This window comes from Mixophyes fleayi, chromosome 10, assembly GCF_038048845.1.
Source record: "Mixophyes fleayi isolate aMixFle1 chromosome 10, aMixFle1.hap1, whole genome shotgun sequence".
In the NCBI taxonomy this organism is placed as follows: Eukaryota; Metazoa; Chordata; class Amphibia; order Anura; family Limnodynastidae; genus Mixophyes; species Mixophyes fleayi.
In genome coordinates this window covers 34250022-34269512 of record NC_134411.1, presented here as the reverse complement: position 1 = coordinate 34269512, position 19491 = coordinate 34250022, and the positions used below count along the sequence as shown (strand labels likewise).

The 19491-nt window shown below is 43.1% G+C and overlaps 1 protein-coding gene across 1 annotated transcript in view; it reads left to right on the top strand.

The window, feature by feature from the left end:
• Window positions 1–17805, top strand: part of TTC17 (tetratricopeptide repeat domain 17) — a 46443-nt gene extending 28638 nt beyond the window's left edge. Inside the window, 9 exon segments of the mRNA XM_075188370.1 lie at window positions 9331–9465; window positions 10115–10359; window positions 10493–10649; window positions 11674–11794; window positions 11900–12059; window positions 12136–12219; window positions 14767–14886; window positions 15609–15752; window positions 17321–17805. Coding sequence (XP_075044471.1) covers window positions 9331–9465; window positions 10115–10359; window positions 10493–10649; window positions 11674–11794; window positions 11900–12059; window positions 12136–12219; window positions 14767–14886; window positions 15609–15752; window positions 17321–17452 — 1298 coding nt within the window. The 3' untranslated portion in view covers window positions 17453–17805.
• Window positions 17806–19491: the final 1686 nt, after the last annotated feature.

The following is a 19491-nucleotide window of genomic DNA, read 5'->3' as shown; positions in this document are numbered from 1 at the left end:
AGGAGGAAGGTGAAACCAAGGATGAGGATGCAGACTAAGACAATTGGGTCACTCGGTTGGAATCAGACAAATCTGTCTTTGATGCTGTTGACCACTTGTTAAAGAGTTTTTCTGAATATTCCAGAATCCAGTGAGTAGAGCCACTATGTGTTCCATTTTTAGGAGACAGACCCACCAATCTTTCCCCCAAACCAGCTTTTTAACTGATTAGTGTTAAGGGAATGGACAAACCTTGGCATTTTAGTGCCTTGTAGCCTTTCGCACCTTCTCCCATGGTGACCTGGAGATGTGGGAACTTTTCCAGTAGTCAATATTCCGATCATGAAACTCCAAGAGGATGCGGTTGGTCAACAGACAATAAATCTATAGAAGAAACTCCCTGTCTGTCCTAATATGATCAGGAAAGAGGCCCTATTTGGGACGAAGCTGAAAAAGATAATCAAGGAAACCACGGATGGAAAGAGTTTCATCCTTTCACACAATAATTTGACACAAGTCTGTTTCCACCACAACTGCTCCTCTCATCTCTGTGGGAAAAGTCTTGAGACTAATGTTCAAAGTCCCAACCCATTAGAAGTGCTCAAGCCTTTTGGAATCTGGTTCTCAAACCATTTTATTAATTTAATGGAACTGTTACAGCATCTGTGTAGCTGGTACCAAAAAGGTCAACATCATTCTCCTGCATTTTGTTTGTTTTGTTACTGTTGAAGCTGCATTACCACCTAGGCGGCTCCTTTCCCGAGCTAATGCTCCGGGAACTTGTGATTGGTCCTCCCACGCGTACATCCCTTTGCGACCATTTAATTTTGGTTTTCTGGTTTTGTTTTACAGAACCGGCACTGCACCATAAAAACGGCTGCACGTCGCACCCAGCCCTCAAACCCGATTATTCCTTTCTTAGTTTTCTTATGACCAGGTTTGCAAAAAGGGCTTTTGCAGCACTGTCTTGGGTTTTTTAAATGCAGCACTCATCTACCTGGTCCCAGAGGGTCAGGATTCTATTCCAATTTCTTTCTGGCGCCTCAGAGTGACCGTGACTTGGAGTAGTGTTGACCAGTGATCCAGGCCACAAGAGAGATGGACTTTCTTGTGCCCTTGGACATCAAGGACGACCATCTCCATATCTTGGAGGATCCATCTGTGCTTCCTCCGTTTTCACCTTCCATGGGACCCACTTTCGATTTCAGGTACTAGCTGTGGTTTGTCCTCTGTGCAGCTGATCTTCTCCAAGGTCATGGCCTCTATGGAAGTTCTCTTGCAGTGTCCAGAGTTCATAATCATTGTGTATATAGACAAAATTCCAGTGATGGTCAATTTCCGGGAAGTAGTGTGTCAACATCCTGAGCCGATGCACAAAACTCTGAAGGCCTATGGTTGGGTTACTTACAGGCTCAAGTCTTCTTTTTGGTGTTGTCAACCTTCACTGATAAGATTTGCTCATTTCTACAGCTAATTTCTCCCCTTCCGACCAAACCATGCTTGGCCATGTGGTACTGCATGTGGGTTTGTAAGAACAATGGTCTCCAACCTGGAGTGTTCCATTACGTACAATTCCACAGCCCCCCCACCCCCCCCTTCAGACCATGCAGATCATTATCAGTCCTTATCTAGCAGGTGGTAGCTACAGATTGCAGCCTTCAGGGCCAGGAAAGTGGGCAGTACGCAGTCATCAGGGGGACATGGTCTCCTCACAAGTCCACTGTTTCTGTTAACATCTTTGAGCGCAGTAAAATGGGTAGGTACGGGTCATTTTAATCTGATACGTTGACCAAACTTGTCACAGAGTAAGCATTTTTTACTACTGACGGTATCTAGTTTTAATGCATTTCCCCAGCTTTGCACTATACACACCCATTGATCTTGGAGCACAGTTTTCTTAGCCAAGACCACCTAGACATAGCTACGTCAGGATCAGCTTGTCGGAGTACAGACGAACAATGGTGCTTTAGTGCCTTAACCTTTAGTGTTGGCACCTGTTGCTTTAGACAGCTTGCAGTTTGCAATGAGCAGAGACAATTGTTCCAACCATTTGTAAAATTGTCAAAGCCTAGCCCCCTCCGAATGGTCCCAAAAATGCATTTAGCATAAAATATTCAAAACACACTTGTTACAGGAGACACAGAGACGGATGCAGGGAAAAAAATAAATGTTTTTGTCACCATTAAGTGATGGATGGTAAGTTCGGGGGGGGCATTGATAACGTGAAGGTAACCGCGCCCTTTAGAGCTTAGAGCAGAGCAGCGCCGGATCGACACATTGGAGGCCGGCTGAGGCGAAGGACATTCAAACCAAACTCTGAACCAAACTCCATTATATGTGTATCTGCAGATATTTTTTTTTTAGATAATTATGCAAAATGTGATTCTCCATCTGGAACTACAAGTTGCAGCCTTTGCCACGCTGGGACTTGTAGTTCTACAGCAGCTGCCGCAGGTTGCCTACTCTATACAGAGTATACTCTTCTGCCTGCACTGCACTGTTCATCCTCTTCCCCCTCGCTGTCTGGCTCGTGTTCTCCGCTGGAAGCCAAGCTATCTCAGGCCATCATTAGTATTCCAGGCACGGCCCTGCCTCTATATGTAGCAGCCAAACACCCTGCGTGAGAGGCATCAGTAATCACATTTTCTAGTCTCTCTTATCTGCACACGGGGTTGGAGAGTTAAATTTAGCTCAGTGTTTGGGCCCAGAGAGCGGAGGGGAAGTCACTCCTGGCTCTCACGTCACAGATTGAGCCCCCAGCCTGTGACAGAAGGGGGGATAGGAGAGGAACGGCACATGGGGGAGTTGCAGTCATTTTGTATAAAATAAGCAGAACCCCATTAATTATTGAGCAGGCTATTTTTAGCCCAGCTGCCTTTGTGTTGCGAGATGTAAGTCGTATGCAGTATCCCTGCCCCCCGCATGCACGCTCACCTTGGTGCGTTAGAAATGGATAGTCGGATCAGTATTCAGCCAAACGTGTGACAGGCCGGGGTACTAGTAAAGGTTTAGTAAGACTGTAAACCCCAGGGGGCACCTGAGGACACAGACTGAAGTATATGTCTTTCATAGTCCTAGTTCATTCTCTTTTCTTTTTCTTTTTTCTCTTAATTCGTCGGTACAATAGGCAGCCATGTTTTAAAGATGGCAGTGGTTTTATTAAAATAAAATACCAGTGGTCCTTCATTTTCTGGCGATCTTGTAGCAGCCGTTAAAATCTGACGGTATCGCAGCTCCAAGATTAATTGCGTCTTTTTATGTGAGATTTACTTCTGATAAAAAGTTCACTCAGACACAGTGGAGGCAGCCATTTTATTGTCTTCAGGGCGGTGCAGGCAGCCATTTTGTGAGCCGAACCAATATTCAGGATTATAGCATTTCATTTAAAGTAGGACTAGTGCCTCAATAAAGTTAGTCATTATGTCGCTGGTTCCTAGTGAATGTATTGACTGTGGTCTCGTGACTCGCTTCAGACAACAAAATGGCTGCTTCCGCTCTATGTGGGCCACGAGTGCTCCTGGATTTCCGGCTTTAATTGTTTCCATGAAATCTTGAGACTCGTGTACAAAACGCTGCGCCATTCTACTGCGAACAACGGCCACCATCGTGATAAATTGCGCACTCTGATTTACTCTCCGTACCTCATCTCCTTCATGTCAGTAAACAGTTATCTGCTATTGGAAGGTTTAAAGGTTTATTACGTTCACACAGCATCACATTCAGCCTTTTGGCCACCATATATAGGTTGAAGGGGGGGGGGGGTGTTTGTTTCTCATTTATTATAAAAACATATTTTTCTTTTTCACTTGGGGCTAGATTTACCTAAACTGCGGGTTTGGAAAAGTGTAGATGTTGCCTATAGCAACCAATCAGATTCTAGCTGTCATTTATTTAGTACAATCTACAAAATGACAGCTAGAATCTGATTGGTTGCTATAGGCAACATCTCCACTTTTTCAAACCCGCAGTTTAGTAAATATACCCCTTAGTGTCTTCCCGTTTCCAGAAGTATTTTCTTTGCTGCCTGTGAAACAGCGAATACTTGTGTTATGCGTTTTTCAGGTTTCTAACGTTAATTTTAGTCTACTGAGTGGGTAAAACAAATTCCACGAGAATATAGAATGCACCATTCTAGAAAGCCATTGTAAACGTGCCAACACTCCCAAATTTTTCATACTTATTTATTTTGTAACCTTAAATTCCCTTCTGCAGATTTACCTTCCTGGTACAGTAGCAATCTTCTGTGGTATCTTGTTTCCTTTATATTGTTTTGTGTTGTTTTAATGATGTCATTTCTGCTTTTCTAACAATAAAACGGTGGCATGTGTTTAATTTGAGGGCTATAGGACCATACATACACAGACAGCTAGCAGTATATAAGGGCCACAGTGTAATCCGACAGACATCCGGGCACCGGTTTGGCGGCGGTCCAAAGATCGTTACCTACGGGGGCATTCCTTATCTAGATACAGTAACGTAGAATTTCGTAGTGTCTTATTAATAAGAGTGATACACTGAAGAGGTCGGCTGGTTGGACAACTTTCATTCACCCTTCCACAGATTTTCAGAACCCAAAAATATTGCGCTTGCTCAAGCAGGTGTAGTGCAGGCTGTCCCACGTTACCCACAAAAATATTTTGAGCTAACGTGATAAATTGTTTTTAATCTTCTGAAATCACCTTCGAGCAGGTGTGACCTCAGGCAAGGATATACCAGGTTGAATTAAATACAAGGTAAAGAATTTTGAACATTTTCAAAACGTCATAAAGGAAAAAGTTGTCCTAGTGAAATTTATTGGGCGATGGTGAAAGACATGTAATTTTGTCATGAAAAAAAAAGCTTTGGTGCCTTAAAAGTTTGAATTTGCTTGATACCAACTAATGGGCTAATTTTAGCTTTAAAGATGAGAGTAGAAATTGCACGTCAGCTCTCTCATGAATTACACATTATTGCTTCGTTGCGTGATGCTGGTTATTTCAAATAAGTGTAAAACAGATTGTCTTTAATGGGGGAATGAAGGCTTCGCTGTGCTGAACTAGTTTGTAAGTGACGATTCTCTCTCTCTCTCTCTCTCTCTCCTCGCGCGGAGTTGATTTAATGGCATCAGATCAAAAGGCTCTTTTAATTCACAATTTATTATTCAGCTCATCAGAAGCTGAACGATTCCAGCGCCGTTCAGCTGTGACGTTGATGTGATTGATAAATGTGCAGATTTTCCCATAATTCTTTCCTAGATGCAATAAGGTGACTAATGTACAAATAAAAAACATATTTTTTTTCTCTTAACTTAACAGCATTAAAAAAAAACCAAAAAAAAAAACAGCCTCTGAAATATTTTCCAATTGATGTTACAAAACATTTGAGGTTAAAATAGGCACCCATATTTAAATATCTCTGTAAAATGATATATGGTTTGTTTTCGCTTAGGTCTGCCGAAGGAGTTTTACACCTTAAAACTTTCAGATATGAACCGTTATGGTAAAATCAATGGTTTAGTGTTAACCTGATACCACAGCTATGTTGAACAGCTAAATATTGCCTGTCCGCTCCGTTACAGGTGCAATTACTCTCACTTATTTAGAACAGTGTTCTGTTGGGAGCTGATTCAGGTTAAAAAAGCTGGGAATGCAGTCATTTGAGCTACTGTGACATCACAGGCCCCGCCCCTGTGTATGCGTAAACCACGATGCACAGTTTATTCCTGCAATGCAAGACTGCCAAACTGCCCTGTTAGAGAAACTCCTCCCTCCAGATATGGTAACCTTTGAAGATTAGTAAAAGAGAGCGTTGGACATATTTATTTGTAAACAGTCCTGTTATGTCATGTATGTTATTCCACTCTGTATTACACAGTCTATAATATATGTTAATGACAAATATTACCTTTACTTGCTCTTTTATGGCTATTGCAGCGAACAATTTACTTTTAACTAACAATCCCCCATTCAGCGAAAGCTGCCTGGGGACTCGTCCCCAATAGTGCTAGAATAATTTCTTCCTTGGAAACGAACGCAGCGCCACTTGGATTTTAACTGCTCCTAGCTGTCAACATTAACACCGTTGCTTGTTACACAGTGCCGCGTCTCCGCACAATCCGCGTCTATGTTGGTAACTGACGCAGTGCTGCTTTTTAGGTTTGCAATTCCTTTCAGTTGTCCGTGCTGGAACTGAAGCCACAACGGTGCTGGCCGGGGTGAAGTCTTCCAAACTGGGGGCGGTGCTGACATGGAAACCCACCAATTCTTTAAATAGGGTGGTGAAAAAAAAAGGGTGGGGGTTTAGCGGCATTATCCTTTAAGTTACACTGATATCTTAAGCCAGTGAGGGGCAACATAAAAGAGGTGAAGGGCTGCATAGAGGATAGATGGAGTGCACAGCGCGCTCCCTCCTCCACCAAGTATGTCATGTGAACTCCATGCACTGTGCAGAGAAGGTCACATGACTCGGAAGTCAGCTGACCCCGTTCTGATAAGTGGTTTCCAGGTGATGGCTCAGTGGTCACCTGTTGCTCTCCGCTGTCATAAGCTATCCACACACTTGCGTCTTCAATAGTCCCAAGTCTAGTTGTCCATATGTCCTTCGTTGGGATCAGCTAACGACCAGTAGAATTAAGCATGACGGTTAAAGTCACCAAGTTGGTTATCTGACCATTCGGTTTTGTCGGGCGCCATCGGCGACCTAAGTTGGAGCTTGTTGCTTTTACATTTGGTTACATCAAAAAAATTTCTCACGTACGTTTTAATCTAAGTCGCACTAAATGTGGTCCTTTAAGTGGACGATGTTTGCTGGCTAGAAGACTGTTTGCTTTATTCTCTAAGAAATGATCGCATCTATGGTTGTGTGACTAGTATTGGGCGTTTTTTAATCATGTCGGGTTATTTCAGGTGTTGCAGTAGTTTACCTGTGTCAAAAGGTAACAAAACATAAAACTATGACAGTCACAACATCTAAATAAACCAAAAAAAATATACTGTATGCAGACACTGAATTTGATTGAAAAAAAATTAGCCTAGAGGTCCACATAATCTAAAAAAAACCCAAAAACTTCCCTTGTAAACCACAAGTAATATCGCCAATGAATACGTTAAACGGAAATTCTTGTGGTGGTCACATGACCCGTACGGACTTCGGGTTCCGCCCCCCTCGGTTTGGTTTTGGAGACCATTCATGATGTTGGACCAATAGTTTGATTTTCAATTCCGCTCCAAAGTCTTTTATTGCTGGCTCATTAAAAAAAAAAAAAAAAGATTTTTAAAGGTTTTATAAAGTTTTATTTCATAAAGATAGATTTTATGTTTTAATTTAATCTTCATGCTATTTGTTCTTCAGAAAGGAAATTGTAATAAAGAATTTTGTTCCTAAACTTTCATCAGCTCAACTTCGTCAATAGCGAAACACTGGCGTTTGGAGAAACGTAAACATTGAATAATTATCTTGCACATCTCTATCCCTACTGTGTTTACCAGATCACCAGATTAGTCAATGCACATATTAAAGCTCTATACAGCGGGGGATATGTGATAGTATGTGCAGTTTAAATGCATCCGGTGAAACCATGCAAGATGTATTTTGTGTGGCTTTCTCTGGTTGTTTAGGTCTGGTAACTTTAACCCCTAAGCAATCCTATACGTAATCTTGTGTCACCAGCTCTCTCTGCTGCCAAACGTGGCTAATTATGCTGCTGAAATTATATATGTGGGTGTGAGTCGCGCTGTAGTGTGTGGACTGTGTCATTTTGCTTATTGACATAAGTGCTAAAAAGAAATTGTAAGATGTGGAAAATTAAGTAATTTGTGCATCAGAGTTGGGTTGATTTGCCCGTTTCAGTGAATAGTCTGTTTTTCTCAGTCCTGTTGCCCGTGAGGTGTGTTTTTCCATATTGCGTAGAGCGAGAAGAGGCTGTTTCTGTTTTGACGTAGCACAGTTGCTGATGGTGTTTGGGATAATGCTGGTCACATGCACTGTAGTATACGGCTGTAATTGAGCACTGAGTCATTTAAGGGCACATAATTACCTCTTGGCTTTCAGTTGCTTGTCAAGAGTGCTTTAGTCATCTGAGTGACTGGTGCCGTACGTACCGCGGAGCGTCACAACAAGACCTGTGAGCACGTTGTCTCTCTCTATTGACGAACTTCCAGCTTTCTTTTTCGTGCCTCTTGCTAAACTAGCTGGCGCCTTTCCTGACTCAGATATCTGACCTGTACGCTACTGTCGAAAACTTTAGTCATAGTACAAGGTGCTGCTGTTTGAATGGGAGGAATGATGGCACCAGATCAACTTAAAGGGCCTCTAAATTTAAAATGCAAATTGTTTACTAGGATCTGCAAATAAGATTCACAAAGCTGTAAACATTTTGATGTTTGAGATAAATCTGTTTTTGGAGAAAGTATTTTCGTTCTGTCCACTCCAGACTTCCTTTCTGGAATTGTTCAGCCCCGGGCTAGCGAGGCCCTTTAGGTCAGACTTCTAGATAAAAGTCAAAAATGGGTATGAAAAGGACATAGACCAAGCACCTAGGCATAGTTGGCAGAAAACTATCACTCGCAGGATAAAAGAAAAAAACTCTTCATAATGCTTTTGTTCAAAAGAAATTCATTCATAAGGTCAAGGTTTTTTTTGTTTTTTTTGTAGTTTCATTGTCCATTCTATTGCAGCTTTTTGGTTGTGTTCTATTTATGCTCTGTTGGTAACGTAATATTGCGGTTATCGCTCCTTTCTACATATGCTTAGAATTAAGTTTGTGGGAGGAATGATTTTTGTCTTAGTGTTTGCCATTTATTTATAAAAACCAAGACCTTTCATAGCCCTGTACATGAATAAAAACAAAATGACAATAAACTCTACCTATAGTTTCCAGTTTATTGTGTTAACCGATCGTTAGTTTGAAAGGGGGCAGAACATTGGCTAACCAGTAAGGTTTATGGTGGCCAAGATGGTCCTTGAGGCTCAACTACAACCCTTATAGTACACCACCACTTGGAAGCAGAATATTCAGTCTGCCTTGATTTCTTTGCCCCTTTGTGGGGCTAAGAGCTGCCTCTTCTATACAGCAAACGTGTCCTGTTCGGGCCTTCAGGAGGGCTGTTCGATTACATCACCCAGCAGCAAGAAGTTAGTAGCTTCTTATAAGTACTCAGTAGGTTGTGTTAGTACTCTACAGAAGAGGCAGCTACCAAGGACTCAAGCCGGTGGGCTTGAGTGGATGAAGGTAGGAGTGTTGTTTATGGGTGGCTATGTGATAGAGGACGCTTTTCTACTGAACTCTTAGCAATGTCGCAGTACGTAAAACATTTATTTCCTTGGCATATTAATAATGTTAGAACTTAGCAGTCTCTTGCCTCGTCTTTTCAGGCCATTGTCACTCAAGCATCAGCGAAGGCGGCCACAGCTCACAGACATACTTCCATAGTTACTCCAAACCCGAGGACCAAAGTACCCCTGAGGAGGTCACAGAGTCTAGAACTGGTTCCTCACTGCATGTTGAGAGTAAGTATTTATCCGAATTAATGGGACCAATGACGGTGCCTACATACCGTATAATGACTGGGCCTTGTTTAGACTCCTAAGGCAGTAAAAATATTCACAGCTTTCAGGTAAATTTAATGTTAATGACATTATGGGGGGTATTCAATTGTTGCTTTTAACGCACTAAAACAAAAAAAAACGAGCGCTCTAAAAATATTAGCGTTAATACGGTAATATGCGCGTAAATACCGTTAATACGGTAGTTTACTCGCTGAATTTCATCTCGCAGCTCGGGGAGCTGCGAGATGAAATTTAGCGAGTAATTACCGTATTAGCGCTAATATTTTTAGAGCGCTCGTTTTTTTTTGTTTTAGCGTGTTAACGGCAACAATTGAATACCCCCCATGTGGTCATATTCTTATCTCAAATATCTTATGTTATCCTAAGATTCTGAGCCTTTGATGCGTAGACACATATGTATATTGATACGTAGCTGTCTACTACTTTTGTACTGTACAAGTCAACTTACGATTTAGTGTTAGTGTTCCGTTTAATATGTTCTAAAGCCTGCAGCTCTCCTTGATACATTGACATTGTATGGAGTCGTTGATGGGATATATTTGGGTCACCCTTTGTGTTTCTCATGGCACTCCTTTGCCCCCTCACCAAGATGTCGTCTTGGCCGAAACCAATAGCTCAGAGGAATCTGCTGCGGAGTCTCCAATATCGGAGGAGATGCTGGCTCTTGTGGATGAGTTTGAGAACTCCTGGCCCCTTGAAGCCTTCGAGGGTGCTCTGGAGCTGAAAGGTCGACGTATGGACCTCCAAGGAATCCGAGTGCTAAAGAAGGGGGCCCAGGATGGTCAGTCGGGGTCCTGCTTTGGAGACTGTAACGATGATGATGAGGCTGAATGGGTAAATTTTTTAATAAATTACTAGAAAGAGATTTTTATTTTGTTTAAACATTTCTGTTTTTTTTAAATGTTTTTGTTTCACCTCCACTCACCCAGTAATGTGTCCTCGTCCTCCCACCCACCCTCCTTTACAGATTACGTTTCAGGTAAAACGTCTGAAGAAGCCAAAACCAGATAGCGTGGCAGACCTATCCAATGCGTTCGGAGAAGATGTCATTGATGGGGATAATGAGGACTTTCAAGCTGCCCTTGAAATCAGCGGGCCAAAAATACCCTCACCTGATCCTGAAGGTACACCCCGCAGTCTGGTTAATCACTCTGCGAATCGTAGTGTGTGTCTGGCGGCCTTTGTAAGAGGAGTATCCACCCTACTCATAAGTCAGGGTTCTCTGTGTTGTAGTGTACACACCGCAGTCTAGTCTATCACTCTGACCCGTAGTGTGTGTCTGGCGGCCTTAGTAAGAGGAGTATCCACCCTACTCATAAGTCAGGGTTCTCTTTGTTGTAGTGTACACAAGTGATGGTAATATATGTATAACCGTCTGTAATAATATATCTGCGAACGATGAGTTGTGATGTCATCACTTCACCTTTCATTATGAAAACTTGGGTCTTATAAGTAAGCCCCCCTTTTATATTTTACAGTAGATTATTATGAATGTTATGTGTCACTTCGGACTCCTGTGATGTGTATAAAAGCACTAGACCTACAGCTTTGTTTTTATATGCTCACAGTAGTCCTCTATGACTTCTAATATCCTTATTAAATTACAGCAGGGGGCACGTCAACACATATGTTATACTTTATATTAAATTTGGACATAAGATGACCGCATGAATTCCCTTCAATGAGCCCACGGACATCACCGTGATGTCGGGTTGCGATCATCTCTGGGTACTACGGTATCCGAACATTACGGGTTTTCCTGCTCACCTCTGTATTTGTAATGTTACAATCCCACTGAGTGCATTTCGGGGGCACTCAGCTGTACAACGTGGGGGACTGAATTTCTCCCTCTAGGAGGTGGTACAGGGACATCTGTAGGAAGAGTTGTATTTGGTATTTTCCACAGACCCATTGATCAAATTATAGTGTAATATAGTATATTGCATTTTAATTATAGCTCAATTCTACATTTTTGTGCCTGGAAGTTTGTTTGTCTTCGTTTAACCCGTCTATGTATGATGATATCAATGAAGAGGGGGGCAGTGTCTTGATGCCTGTAGGGGGACTACAGGCTAAAGGAAGGCGCGCACAGACTCTGAGAAGCGCTTTATTATCCCGCTATATTTGATTTTCACGGCTCTTGTGCAGGGAGACGGCCTGATTACCGTAGCCTTGGATGGCCGAGTCCGGACGATTGCCTGAAATTACGCCGGGTTGAGCTGTCCACAGTGGCCAGTACTTGGTTGGCAGTGTCTGCTAAAAATATAGAGTAAGTATAGACTATATGTCCATATATCTTATCAAAAGTTACCGGGTAAACTATTTAATAGATCTCTATGGAACATACCCCCTTCTCACAGTCTGTCCCTGTTAGTATTACAGAGCACGTGGACTTTGCCACGCAGTTCCAGGAACCCGGGGCCGAGCCTCTCTGCAATGCCAACCTACCAGCCAGCATGCATACTCTTGACCACCTCTACGGCATAGCCAACCGAGCTGCCATACACTACACTGGAGAGAGCCAGCTAAAAGAGGTAGGTGCTATAAGGTGTCACAAACCTGCAGGGTTTCTCCAGAGAGACCGGTGTAACTCTGTATCCTCTCCCCCAGGTATTACAGAACCTTGGCAAAGACAAGTACCCACCACAGTCCCTCGAGGAGGTGGGCACAAGAATTATGAAGGTGCTGGAGAAGGTGAGGAAATTGTATAGAATGTGTCTTATTGTCAACACTTAATTTTCGTGATTATGTATTAGAACTTCTCAGGCTAATTGTTATAAAGGACAACAAAACTTCAAATATAAGTTGTTGCCACTAAATTAAAAAACTAACAAGATCCACGATTATGTACGTAAACGTTTCAGGGCTTATCAAAAATGAAACTATTTGAGAGAAGGATTTGATCACTTGGAGGATATTTTTTTCCAGTGCACCCCACACTTCCTGTTAATAACCCTGGAGAGGCAGCGTAGCCTAGCGGTTAAGTGAACCATTGTGTTTTCTGCTTGAATAGGTTTCAAACCTGTTTGCAGATGGGCATGCATGTGGTCACCTTTACGTACTATGCGTGCCTTAAGAATAGGGAACGGCCTTCATTTAAACAAATTCGAGTACTGTTGGATACTGTCTAATAGAGTGCAGCCAACCATTGGTTGAAGATATCGAGGAAGTTCGCAGAATACCCTACAGGGTTATTATATTTGATTATAAACAGAAAATGTCCTGAATGGTTGACTGTTCATTTAAATAGGTTTGACATTGATCGTTATCCACATAGGAGATAATCCCTATTGAGGATAGTGTTCATTTTGCAATTATGGATGAGACGGTGTGAGGGTATGACAGAATATATGGAACTGTGCTGTGTAAGCACCAAGCGTTCACTATTAAGCACTGACAAGTTATACACAGTCCCTATCATACATACTCTGCTTAACCAACACAACAAGAGACCGTTTCTGTCCGATCTGTGGTGCCGCAGGTCCATCAGTCCGTACATATCTAGTGAACAGTACTCTTGCGTTAATCACTATGTTATCAGTTTTCCACCTGCAAAATGCTGCCCATAATTCATAAAGCAACTTCCCCCACTTACAGGGCCTTAGAGAAATACTTTACGAATGACACAATTGGGTAAAGTTATTAGATTGTGTAATATACTGTATATCCATAGACATAGAAGAACATTTTCAGGCCATGCCTTCCCTTTAAGTCGTGCTGCACATCTCTTAGTAACTAGATTTCTTTTGTAGTTACCACTTGAGCGTGGGTTTCAGCACAATCCTCAGCAAACCTAACCCTTTAGTAACAATAAACAGATGTAATATACAGATTTTAAAAGCTAATTCTGTATTTAAAGATAGTAATGTAATAATGTACTTTTCACTCCTCTTACCTGAAACATGTGGTTCCACCTCGATGACCTTTGTCCAGGGAGCGGGGTACCATAGATTTATTTGTGCCTCCGCTTATAAGAACTGGATCTGCAGAGCAGCTACCAGATGGGTGTAACTTTGTTCCTGTCTCCCGCTACATCGTTCACCCGTATATAGTGACCACTGGCACTTTGTTGGCACAGCCAGGCAGCAGGCACGAGGTTACACCCTCTAGCACCTACTCTGCAGATCAGGGGGTGAATGTATCAACCTGAGAGTTTTCTGGCGGGTTTGAAAAGTGGAGATGTTGCCTATAGCAACCAATCAGAACTCCCAGCTTGATACATTTACCCCCAGGTCTTTATTTGTTCAGCCCTCATGATCATCAGGGGGGACCCCTCTCCTAGCACAGGGAAAAAAGAGGAGACCTCCACCATTCAGTCCGGGAAGTGGGAAATTCATTTTTAAGACCATTTTTGGAAAGTGGCATTAACCCTTTAGATTGTCGCGACTTTACTTTAGAGTAGAAATGGCAAAGTGATGAGTTCGTTGTTGTATTGCGAGTAAAGGGACCGAATGGAAACAATAAAACATAAAGTAACTGTACAAAATAAAAGTTATCTCGCTCTCCAGCGCGCCAACTGTTCTCCAACATACCTTTTTATTTTTTTTTATCATTTTCCTGCTTTACCCAACTAGAACAAATGTTGCCCTGACAATGTACTCGTAGATTTGCTCAGATGACCTCCCATAGTTCACATATCATCAGTCCACTGTTTTAATTTGTTCCATGGCAATGTTTGCCACCTCCTTCTGGTTACACCACATTTCTATTAGATCACTTGTCCCCAAAATCAGCCCCCTCTTCTGTAAATCTATCACTGTTTACTTAATTCTGTCTGTTTGATAACTGCAGTTTTCAATATTTCATCATAATCCATTTCCTCATTGAAGCTTTACATTTAGCTAGTGACACTATATTCCTCCGCAAGAGTTATGTCACCTGACACTGAGCACATGACCTCCCCGAGACCTCCTAATTGGCCTAGAGGCTGCTGTCACCTTATTGGAACCATGCAGCCATTGTATCATACTTTCTGTTCACTGGCACTGAAACTATTGTAGTTATTAGCAAGCATGGATTTTATTAATATTTTTTGTTTGTTTTCTAAAAAATAAATAACATTGCTCAGTCCTTACTCCCATGACGATAAAAAAAAATGTGGACTGACTCAGGAAAAACGGGGACCAATAGCAACCAGCACTTGTATGCCCCTTGATGTAACCAGCAGGTGGAGTCTACAAAGTTTGAATGATTAAAATAAGAGATTTTTTTTTCCTTTGTCCTCTTCGTGTTCTACTCCAGAACCAGACGTCGTGGGTATTATCCAGCATGGCAGCTTTATATTGGAGAGTGAAAGGACAAGGGAAGAAGGCCGTAGACTGCCTACGCCAGGCCCTACACTACGCACCGCATCACATGAAGGTTCGTTATCGCTCCCGGTTCTTCCCCTTTTTTTATTTGTTATCTGAAAAATCACTTCTACTTCAGTCAGGGATAAAGTATGTGCGGTAATCTGGCTGCTCTGCGGCAATAGCAGAACAACCCACTCAGTTGGAAAATTTGACATCACTTGGCCGAGTGTCAGTGATCCTGGTGGTCTGTGCAGCCAGATTACAGGGAAAACTATGAGCCTGCGCTTGAGGGCGAAATGGTAAAACCGCACACCGGACAATGGGGTTACTGTCCATGTGGGGCCCAAATTTCTCCAAGTCCAACTTGTCAGTGAAACGCGTGGGGTCACCTGTAGGTGTGGCCTGTGGAGGAAGAACAAGACAAAACTCCTCCCCTCTCTCCATATATGGTAATCTCCACCCCTTCAATTTTTTTACCTTACTGTGAGGGGGTGTAAGGTATCTCATCCTACTGGTCCTAGAGGTGTAAGGTGTCTCATCCTACTGGTCCTAGAGGTGTAAGGTGTCTCATCCTACTGTTCCTAGAGGTGTAAGGTGTCTCATCCTACTGGTCCTAGAGGTGTAAGGTGTCTCATCCTACTGGTCCTAGAGGTGTAAGGTGTCTCATCCTACTGGTCCTAGAGGTGTAAGGTGTCTCATCCTACTGGTCCTAGAGGTGTAAGGTGTCTCATCCTACTGGTTCTAGAGGTATAAAAGTGCTGCTGTCTAATTCTTCTCCTTTCGTCTTTTCAGGACGTGCCCCTCATCAGTTTAGCAAATATCTTCCACAATGCCAAGCTATGGAACGACGCCATCATTGTGGCTACGATGGCTGTAGAGATTGCCCCCCGCTTTGTAGTGAATCATTTCACATTGGCCAATGTGTATGTAGCCATGGTGAGTTACACTGTTTATATTCAAGGCATATATCATGTATTTATTTTACCTTCCATTGGACCCATCGCCTGTTCACATTGAGGTTTTTTTTTTGTAGATCTTTATCTGCATGTTACAATTTTTATGCAATATGATGCTAACATTAGTCACGTAGTGTTTCACTAGACAACTGATGGTGCTGCCTATGGCCTACAGAGCCCAGTCCTGGCTCCGTGAGTGAATATAGCAAGAGAGATCCCAATGTGAGACCTGGTTGCTCTTATAGAAGCGCAGGGGACCTACATGCTCAGCAACATCTAATCAATGAAACAGAGAAACCTTAACGTGAAATGTTATAGTTGTATCACTGATATCCGAATATGTTTCACCTTTCATTATAATTTGTCCTTTTAAGTTGTTTTCTGAAGTGTGTATATGTGTTACTGCTTGTGGAACGGTCTCATCTCATCATACTGTACTTGTCCTGAGAAACTTTTCTTGCTGTGTACGTCGAATGTAATTTCACCAACTATGTTCTTTCTCTTTCTTGCTCTCTCTCTCTCTCTTTCTTGCCCTCTCTCTTTCTTGCCCTCTCTCTCTTTCTTGCTCTCTCTCTCTTTCTTGCTCTCTCCTTCTCTCGCGCTCTCTCTCTCGCGCTCTTTCTCCTGCTCTCTCCCTCTCTTTCTCCTGCTCTCTCCCTCTCTTTCTCCTGCTCTCTCCCTCTCTTTCTCCTGCTCTCTCCCTCTCTTTCTCCTGCTCTCTCCCTCTCTTTCTCCTGCTCTCTTTCTCTTGCTCTCCCTCTCTCTATCCCCCCTTCCCCCCCCGCTCTCTCCTCCTTCCCCCCGCTCTCTCCTCCTTCCCCCCGCTCTCTCCTCCTTCCCCCCGCTCTCTCCTCCTTCCCCCCGCTCTCTCCTCCTTCCCCCCGCTCTCTCCTCCTTCCCCCCGCTCTCTCCTCCTCCTTCTCTCCGCTCTCTCCTCCTCCTTCTCTCCGCACTCTCCTCCTCCTTCCCTCCGCACTCTCCTCCTCCTTCCCTCCGCACTCTCCTCCTCCTTCTCTCCGCACTCTCCTCCTCCTTCCCTCCGCACTCTCCTCCTCCTTCCCTCCGCACTCTCCTCCTCCTTCCCTCCGCACTCTCCTCCTCCTTCCCTCCGCTCTCTCCTCCTCCTTCCCTCCGCTCTCTCCTCCTCCTTCCCTCCGCTCTCTCCTCCTCCTTCCCTCCGCTCTCTCCTCCACCTCCACCTTCCCTCCGCTCTCTCCTCCACCTTCCCTCCGCTCTCTCCTCCACCTCCTCCTTCCCTCCGCTCTCTCCTCCACCTCCTCCTTCCCTCCGCTCTCTCCTCCTCCTCCTCCTCCTCCTTCCCTCCGCTCTCTCCTCCTCCTCCTCCTTCCTTCCCTCCGCTCTCTCCTCCTCCTTCCTTCCCTCCGCACTCTCCTCCTCCTTCCCTCCGTACTCTCCTCCTCCTTCCCTCCGCTCTCTCCTCCTCCTTACCTCCGCTCTCTCCTCCTCCTTACCTCCGCTCTCTCCTCCTCCTCCTCCTCCTTCCCTCCGCTCTCTCCTCCTCCTTCCCTCCGCTCTTTGCCCCTCCAGGAGGAATTTGAGAAGGCAATGCAGTGGTACGAGTCTACTCTCGAACTTCAACCAAAATTTGCCCCTGCCAAGGACAGAGTTCGTGCCATTCAGTGTCACCTGCTAATGAAGAAGGGGAGACGTACCCCATAGCCCCTCTTCACATATAACCCAAACCTATTTGTTTTTTTCATTTTATTTGACCTCACGGTAAACGTTCCGCTATACAGTGTGGATTGCTGGCCTTGGAAAAAGGTTAAATTGCTTATTGTTACCTTCACAGGAAAACATGGGTTGCTGATCGATGCTAAGTGCGGTCTGTTGTAGGGACAGGGGTAGGTAGGGTGGGGGGTTTAATCCATGCGGATACTTGCTGCATCCTTCTTCTGGGCTGGACACATACAATCTGCCCCATCACTATTTCCCTTCGTCTTTCTGACATTCTAAACATCATTATTTTGGGTTTTTCTAACCAGAAGTTAATTGTCATTGATTCTTTTTTTTTTTTTTAATAATAATTTTGTTTTCTTATTTAATTTCCCCCAAACTGTCACAACATGAGAACATCCCGCGATGCGTTGGCCATGGCTACATTATAAGCTGCTATAAGTTACACAATGCAAATGAAAGCGAAATGTACATTTTTCTTTTAACCAGGGATAACGTCGGGTTCTGGGGTACAAGATGCTCCGACTAACACTGCACTTTAATTTTATTGTATGGCTGGACGGCTCATCGCAGCGTTATAATATAAAGCAGTGGTAGGGTCTGCGGATTACTCTTATCAATGGTTGCAGAACACATCAGTCTCCTACATACAGAAGCGGGTTTGCAGTTTCATAGCGCTATAGTCTTGTAAATCACCACCAATCTTTAATCGGACAATTGCAGAGACATTTTTTTATATTATTTTAAATCTCATTTTACTAAAGATCTGCAGTTAGTATGAGAATGTTACAGGGTGTTAGTTTTGTTGGGTGGAAGCCGAAATTGCTGTTCTGCTTTTCCTGTTGAACAGAACAAATGACCCCCATACATAGTCTCTCTTTCAGTGAGTAGCTTGGATAATCCTGTTGGGACCACAGTAGCCACCAATGTCATACCTCTCTTTCTAGACATTCGGCCTATTGCACCTTACAGAAAACACACAGCGGGTGTGTGTAGAACATTTTAGTTTTTGGGTCACATTACCGCGATCATTTCTGCATATACCAGAGGGATCCATTACACTGGTAATGTGATATTTTTTGTTAAACAGCATTTTTGTTGTGCAGAGATTGCAATTAACAATGATTTAGGTTTTTATTTTTTTAAGAATAAAGTTCTCTCTGTGTCGATTGGCTATGGAATACTGGCTGTACATCTCGTAGGTCTTACAGGCGATTGCGTTCCTGAGTTATTCAATGGAAATATAGGGCAAAAGTCTGTCCTTTAATTTGATGCATAACTTTCAGGATTGCAGATCTTTTAAACACTTCCCAATGTGACAAATCCGATAACATATCTGAATAATATCTCGTTAGACCATCCCAATGGGAGAGTGGCCTCTCTGGAGCTTAATTTCTGTAGAGAGTTGCGCACAGGGATTTAAATGACATAAAATTAAGTGAGTCTGGGGTAATAAATAATTGATCCGTGTTAGTAATGCAAAGAATGATCTTACATACCGGCTCTGCCTATGGCATTGAAGTGCAGTGACTGTATATAAAATGTCCAATTTGAAGATTTGTTTTATTTCCGAGTGGAGTGAGAAATGGGGGCTGCTGCAAAGTACGGAGACAAATAGTTATTTTAACTGACCCAATCAGGTTTTAAAGCGCTCGTATACACACTGGGGAAGGGGTGGGGGGGTTTCATTTTCTGTTTGCACTGGTAAATAGAGAAGGAGGAACCATTCTCTGTTTTGGGAACTGTTGTGATAAAGCCCCATGATTTTCATTTATTTTAGTAAAAAAACAAAATGGATTTTTTTTTTTTGATTTTTTTTTTTTTAATCGCAATGTTGAAATCTTTTTCCAATGATTTGAAGTGTCCCGACGCCTCTCCACTACCCCGGCGCTGATGAGCCAGTATCGCAATAAGGCGGGAGAGTTGTTTCTGCCAAACCTGCTCGTGAATCTGGGTTCTTAGCATTTCGGCAGTGAAATCTGTACAGGGCACATAATTATTCAAATAAAAATTCCTCTTATAAA